Source organism: Prionailurus bengalensis, chromosome A3 (genome assembly GCF_016509475.1).
Source record: "Prionailurus bengalensis isolate Pbe53 chromosome A3, Fcat_Pben_1.1_paternal_pri, whole genome shotgun sequence".
Lineage (NCBI taxonomy): Eukaryota > Metazoa > Chordata > Mammalia > Carnivora > Felidae > Prionailurus > Prionailurus bengalensis.
Window position 1 is genome coordinate 120495863 of NC_057354.1, and position 7409 is coordinate 120503271.

Genomic DNA, 7409 nt, shown 5'->3' on the forward strand with positions numbered 1-7409 from the left:
TACTAGGTGAGCGTCAGAACCCATGCAGGCCTGGGACCGTGAGCCTTTAGCTAGGGCTTCGTCCCAAGCCTTCTGAGTTACCGCCTTCACCCTCCCTCTATGCTTGTGCTGTGCTGAAGGGTCACTGGCCTCCTTGGACTTGTTTTCACAGCAGAGGAAGGTGCAGAGGAAGAAGAAAAGAAGATGCAAAGTGGGAAAGAAAGAGGTAAAGGCAGCTCACAGGACCCCTAGTTTGAGTGGGAGGCAGAGCTGGACAGCCCCTGAGGGAAACTCCCCTCCCTTTTGTTTCTGCTTGCCTTCCTGCTGCCCCTTCCCCCAAAGCTTTCCAACCCCCACAGTTCCTTCTGCCTACTTTTCCCAACCGACCATCAAGGTTTGCCCTGGAGGTGGCGGTGTCAGGCGATCAAGAAAAGCCTCCTGATTTCCAGATACTGTGATAGATGGTTCGGATATAGGAAGTAGATACCAGCAGAGCACAGAACATGACCCTTTGCCTCCGGGAGTTTATAATCTAGTCAGAAAGGCAAGACAGAGATATGCAGAATAAATAGGAGATAAAATGAAGTAGCAGGAAAAGTTAATCATCAAACTTTGAGTGTGTGATTATAAATACAAGAAACATTTCTGAAAAGGAAGTGATTCTTGTGGGCAGAATAGCCAAATGGTTTTCTGGCCTCGATGGAAGAATTAAAAGCAATAAAGAAAGGTATGAGCAAAGGACAGTGATGCCTTCCTCATTTTCTTGTATAGAAAACTTGCTTAATAACTTGTTATGAACAAGGAGCTGTGCTAAATGATGTCCACGTATTATCTCGTTTGACACTTAACAACCCTGTGAGACACATAACAGTGTCCCTATTTTACCACTGAGAAAACAGGCTCTCAGAAGTATAGATCACGTAGCTGTAAAGCAGCAGAGATTCAGTGTGAACTAGGTCCTTCTGACCCCACTTCACACACTTAATCTTCATGTGTCTGTGCCATGCTGAACAAAAAACATTTGGGAGTTATATGAGCTCTTATTTCGGTCCTATATTAATATGTCTATTTCTGGATTCCTCCAAAACATAAGCTCCACAAGGTAGAGATTTCGGTCTGTTTTGTTCAGGATGTATCCCCAGTGCCCAGAAGAGTGCCTGGCACATAGTGAGGTGTCAGTAAATGCTCACATACAAGGAAGTAAGCCAGGTGATGTACTAGAGAGTGCTTCGTCAGGGACAGAGCGGGAGCGGCCCCGAGGAGGCTGGGCTCTGGAAGGTGCGCCCACTCTCTCTACCCCTGCTGAATGCTCTGCACTGAGCACACCCTTCCTGTTGATTTCACAGCCCCCGAGCAAGGATTCGAGACAGGGCTCAGAGCGGTTCAATAACCTGCACAGATCATAGCTGGCAGAGCCGGGAATCCATGCCCATGCGGCCGGTAGACGAGGTGAAGTGAGAAAAGTCGTAAGGAAGGGTGGGAAGAAGTGGAGTGGGAGCTGCAGGCAAAGAAGGTGGGAAGGGAAGGGAGGGGGGTGCCTGGGGGTAGGGTCTACCATGCTGCTTGCCACGGGGGCTCGCGGGGCAGGAGAGGCAGGCCTTCAGAGTTTGCCACCAGACTCTGAGACTGTCCAGGATCCTGGGAGGAGTGGAGAAGCGGAGTCCAGGTGCCACAGTCCTCTAGGGAGTCAGTGAGGCCTGCGAGGCAGTGGACGGCAACTGTGCGGGATTGAGGACCACGGCATATTTGGCATGGCCACCCAAACGTCAGAAGTCGAGGTCAGCTGTATTTGAGACATCTAGCAGTGCCACAGGGAATGGTAGAGAAGACCCTTTCCTTCCCGAGAGCAGACCAGGGGGAAGGCAGAAAGGTTGTTGTGCAAGAGATGAAGCGGGGAGGAGATGCACAGAGATAAGTTCACACTCCGTAAACACGTGCTCCAGTCACACGCGTGCGCACGCATGCGCCCGCGGGCACACACACACACACACACACACACACATACACACATACACACACACAACTCATCCAGATCCTAGCGTTCATGTGGAATGTTCTTGGCTGAAGACGTAACATCTGCTGCTTTGGCCTCTGTTCCCATTGACCCTCCCTTCCCAGTAGCTTTTCCCATGGCTTCTCCTCAGCCTCCCTGCATTGTGTGCAGCACACGGAGGGTGGCCCTGACCACTTGGGCCTTGCCATGACCATGGACTGCAGCCCTGGTCCTGGTTCAGGGCTGGGTGTGGGCTGCATCTCACATGTGGACAGGCATAGTTCCCCTTGCCTGGTGCCCCCTGCTCTCAGGGGCCCCTGTCTGCACCTGTGTTCTCTGCCAGCATCTCTCCTCTCTGCCCCTCTTGCTCTTAGTGTCTCCCCATCTCTCTTCCAGTGCACACACCAACGTTTCTGTCTGTCTCCGTGAGACCTTGTGGGAGCACCTGAGTTTCCGTTGCTGTGGCTTTAGGTGCCATCCCAAGGAAAAGAGTGTTAAGAGCCAGGGTGAGACTTGAGTAGGGTTTCAAACAAATGTTTGACTCTTGGCATTGTGCATACAGGTCTCAGGATATGTCTTCTTAAGCTGAACTGTGGCAGGTATGTGGGTGGAGGTACAAGCCAGGTATTTTTACAGATGGACCTTCCGATGGTCTGCCGTGGTCTAGACATGAGATTTTACTATAGACCAACATGGCGGTAACCGCGGTCACCGAGGCGTTGGAGAAGAGTGACTGTCAACCATAGAGAGAGAGGAGATGTGCTTCTTTGGGGTTGAAGTGATGCTGACCTAACATAAACACAATTTGGTCAGCACCCCACCAGGCAGTCATAGTCTGCTCAGTGCAAAAACCCTAAGAGTCAAATGGGCACTTTTGAAGAATTCGTGACCAAGCCAGACTTCACCAGCACGTTCGCCCCTATCTCAGCCCCCTCACTGCCTTACCCTGGATCTCTGGCTGGCTGCATTCTGGGGAATGCTTCTGCTCCCCTGGGGTGCCGCACTGACTTCGCGTCCCCTCACTGCTCGCCTGGGGTGTTCAGAGTCCTTGTCGCCAGGACTACACAGATGAAACAGACTGACACGGTACTTCAGAGCCCGAAATTCATCTCGGCCACTCCAGGGCCTCATGTTATGCTCCTTTGTCCTTCAGAACTGCCTCTCCCAGAACCTACCACCCATGGTGTTGGGAGCTGTAAATCCAGTTTGCTCGCTCAGAGTACGCTGGTGTATGTCCTGTAGGCTGACAGCAGCAGCCCTCTGTGAATTCTCAGGCTTTTGTGGGTGCAGTCGGTGTTCAAGATTTCAGGGGGAGCAGGAGTGATTGAGCATCCCCAAGCAGACACGCCTGCAGGCAGGAAACACCGCCAGTATCGAAATTTAATTCCTTCTCACCTTGGTCACTTTCAGAACCAGATGGGCTGCGCCCCCTGATATAACTGCTCCCTAGATTTAGGATGGCTTCATTTCCATTTTAGTAGTAGTATTTTCCCTCTCCCGAGAGACACTTGTTTCTCCATGGTTGTTCTGCGTCCGTTGCAGGTGCTGGTTGTAGGTAGCGTGACTCTCCTGGCCCTTTTCATACTTGGTTGGGAAAAGCCAGCATAGGGGGCAGAAAGGGGAGAGTGAAGTCCAGAAGCCCGTGGGTGCGTGGGCCGGTAGTCCCCGGGGAGAAGATGCAGGCTGGTGAGACACCCCAGGCATGACTCCGTGTGTTGTTTGTGTCCGTGCTGCACAGGTTAGCAGAGGAGCCGGGACAGAGAGGAAGCGCGGGTGAGTACAGTGTTCTCTGCCCTCCCCACGGCCCCTTTCCCTTTGTACCCACGGTCTTCCTTTCCCTCCTCCCTTTCCTTGGTCTCACTTTCCAAGCCAGCCACCCTGAAGGGGAGAGATTCCAGTTAAAGTTTTTCTTAAAGAGCCCAGTTCACCTTTTCGCTTTGCCCCGGCCCTGCTATCATACCCTCTTGGCCCCTCTTCCGGGCTCTGGCCCATCTTGCTCTACGCTGGGTCTGGCCTGGGCCTCGGGCATCGGTTGGTATCACTGGTGTCTGGATGCAGCCGGCAGACCCAAGAGCTGCCGGCCGACACGGGCTCTGGGAGCCAGTGGCCAAGGCCATCCCGGCCACCTCTGCCACCTTGCTGGTTGCCCACAACCACCGTCATTTCTCTCCCAGGGTCTGTGCCGGCGCCCCAGGGTTCCGACACCCAGAGCTCTGATCTGCCTTGGAACCTGGCCACAGACACGTATTTCCGTCCTCCAGGGTCACATCCACCCCAATAGAGCCAACCAAGCCATTTCCTGTGGTGCCTGCCAACCCACACCCCCTCGTCCTAAAAAATTAATGAAAATACAGATTTCCCTCTGGGACAGTGCTCACTGCTTTAGGAGGTAGTCTTTCACGTCTTTCCATCTGAGGACCTTGACTCTTCTCCCAGTTCCAAGACAGTGAGGCTCCGGGGCCTGCTTGCTAGAAAGAAGGGATGAAAATAATTGGACAACCAGTCTGTTCGGAACAGTTCTTTGGAAGATAGATGTCTTTGGTTTGGCCGCGAGGTGTCTCTTTATTTGTCAGTCTTTCTTTCCCTCCCCTCCCCCACTTCTTGTGTTTAAAAGTTAGGCCGTCTTCCTCAGTTACAGATCTTCCAGGCAGAAAAGCCAGGGCTGCAGCCCCATGATCCCAAAAAAGGAACGTCTCCAGGCCTTTTCCTGCCGGCCCCACCCCCCACGTGCACCCAGCCCTTGAGGGGCTCTGTTCTGCCAGCGCTGCGGGACCTGCCGTCTCGGAGCCTGCACTGACTCAGGGATTGTGCAAGCCTCTATGGGAAGCACCCAAGCTGCAGAAGTTCTCCCGCTGCCCTGGAAATCTCAGGGCCTCCGGGGCTTGGGCAGGGTTTTACCTAAATTCACTGCACATTCAGGCAAGGCCCTTCCCAACAGCAGGCCTAGGCCGCTGCAGCCAACGAGGGAGTCAGGAGCTGACTTGCCCCTCGGGAGCTTGCCAGAGCCCCCCTCCCCGGGGGCACAGAGGAACTGGGGGATAAGGATAGGCACGCCAGAGCCATCTGGCCCCCCCTCTTCCTGCAGAGGAGGGAATGAAGAAGGCCCACGGCCTGGGAGCTTGGTGCCAGAACTAGAAGCGGAGCTGGGTCTCCGGACGCTGTCCTCAGACCTCAGATCTGGAATTAGGAGAAACTCATCAGGAGTAGAGAGTCAAATGAAAAGCATAAAAACTCAGGTGGCTCAGTTTCACAGACCCTTAAGTTCTGCCCTCTTCCGGCCTGAATCTAAGGCTGTCGTCCATGCCGCCCAGTGTTTGTAAGCACCTCTCCAAGCTCAGTGCCCTTCTCCTCGGTCACAATCCTTCTTCCCAAAAAAGCACCACATTCCAAACCTCGCACTGTAAACCCCGTTCTTTCTTCCCAGAAACGTTTCCTGACCCTGTGACCCCAGCAGCAACTCCCAAAAAACTCTAGGTACCCCCCACAAAAGAGAAAGCCCCTTTCCCTAAAAAGGAGCACGAGTATTATCGACTCTTTGCATCTTCTGAGTTGAAAGGTAAGCATCCCGACGGCCCCATCCCAGGACATTGCCTTGCCTCAGCAGACGTTAGCAGCATTTGCTTGGAGACCCTCTGCAGCACCCGTGAGTAACAGCGTGTCTGTCCTGCACAGGCACAGGGGACATGCAGCAAGCTGGCGTTGACATGAGGAAGGCGAGATCTTCCCCCAGAGGCGCATTCCTGTCCATCTTTCGGCTGCACACCTGGACCAGGCTTGCAGGCTGCCAGACGTCACTACCTGGCAGGAAGAGGGGAGCCCAAGCCGGTGGGAAATGGGAGGGACTGCCTGATGCCGCTGCCACCGGTGGGCCTCCCCCTTGCACAGTCCTGCATGAACTAGCATCTTCCTCACTCCCCTCGGGCCACGGTCTCATCTCTGCAACAGGAATTTACCGGGAGGTTGAAAAGAGAAAAGAAACAGCACGAATCTCCTGTGTGTGTGACCTGATGGAGTTCTTGCTGGCGTCTTGCCGGCACATCGCGTGCTCCCTGGGGTGGGGGCACAACTTTCCTCACCACCTTTGACCTTTAAAAACCAACAGGTTTTCTTCCCTGTGTCGTGCAAAGACAGCTTCAGGCTTTACTGAGTTTTACAGATATTCACACCCTGGCCACAGTGCTAAAAATAGCCTCCTTCCTTTCTCTCATACTGGTTAGCTAGGCTTCCGCCCCGGTTGGTGCCGCTCGCTGCTCAGCAGCCTAGGCGGCAAGGGGGAGCAGAGAGCAGCCCGGGAGAGGATTCTTTGCAGCAAAGCCCGCCGCAGGCCGGCCAGGGAGCGCTGACCGGTGACCACCAGAGGGAGCACTGACCCCCGGGCGCTGTGCTCCCGCCACCCCCCCCTTCTCAGGGTTCCATTCTGCTCTGGCACACATGATAATCAATCCCAATTCCCGGTGATTTTCATTTATTTTTTTTCTGCTCCCTGGGCTCCAGGATGTTATTTTTAGTAGTGGAACGGCTATAAATATTTATAAAGGGCAGCGACTGGAATGAAGTGAGAGGCCCCACAGCTGGCTCTCTCATCCCCCCAACACACACGCCCCTGCGGACCCCTGCCCGCTGCCTGCGGAGCCAGTGGGCTCAGCCCGTAGCCACCCACGGAGGGAGTCACGTGGAAACCTCGTGAGGGCGCAGCCAGGGTGAAACGGGTGGGGTTGACTCTCCATCCTTCCCTCTCACTGTCCCCGCTTCCTCATTACTCCCACCCAGGAAGGAGGTCAAGGCTTATTCCGGGAGTGCCGTGCGCTGCTAGGCCCAGGGCCTCCATGTCATGAATACTACGTATGAGGGGCAGGTGCAGCCTGGATCGCTCCAGCTGTGTGAGAGCAGAGAGGAAATGGGAGCCTGCGGAGAGGCCCCACGCCCGTGGAGGGCTGGCCTTCCACAGCAGCTTCCGAGCGCTGCCTTGGCCCAGCCGTGACCAGCAGTGAGCCGAGGCCCCGGAGAGCCAACAGGGATTCTGGTAAAACAAAAGCACTGGTGAAAAGGTTCTCCCACACGCTCAGGAAACAGGGATCCAGCCTTGCCTGGAGGGCCAGATGGGGCAAGAATGAAAGTAACCATATGGAAAGTTCTGAGGGACACTCCGTGCCAACCAGTGGTGAGATTAGGTATGGGATGGGGGGTGGGGGTGGGGGGGGCGGCAGGGCTACAACAAGGTCTCAGGGATGACTGTGTGCTCCCCCCACAATCCTGACTTCCCACACTTTGGACCCTGCCCCTGAGGACAGAGCAGGACCCCACGTCCCGATTCCTCACATGAACTGCTTGCTTCTTCCAGAGCAGAAGGAGCCAGAGAACAGATTAAAAGCACCAGTGGCTCCAAAACAGCCAAGGGCTAAGGTGCGCGTGGTGTATGGCAGTGTCCTCTGGGCCC

The 7409-nt window shown here is 54.8% G+C and overlaps 1 protein-coding gene across 11 annotated transcripts in view; it reads left to right on the forward strand.

Annotated features, from left to right (window-relative positions):
* Positions 1-5964, forward strand: part of DTNB (dystrobrevin beta) — a 243457-nt gene extending 237493 nt beyond the window's left edge. For 5 of the 11 annotated variants that reach the window (XM_043604371.1, XM_043604373.1, XM_043604379.1 and 2 more), the window contains 3 exons: positions 152-205; positions 3711-3745; positions 5645-5964. In XM_043604371.1, coding sequence (XP_043460306.1) covers positions 152-205; positions 3711-3715 — 59 coding nt within the window. In that variant the 3' untranslated portion in view covers positions 3716-3745; positions 5645-5964. Of the gene's footprint in view, positions 1-151; positions 206-3710; positions 3746-4146; positions 4164-5396; positions 5529-5644 lie in introns of those variants that run through there. The other 6 variants (XR_006301094.1, XR_006301095.1, XM_043604375.1 and 3 more) reach the window with 4 other exon arrangements.
* Positions 5965-7409: the final 1445 nt, after the last annotated feature.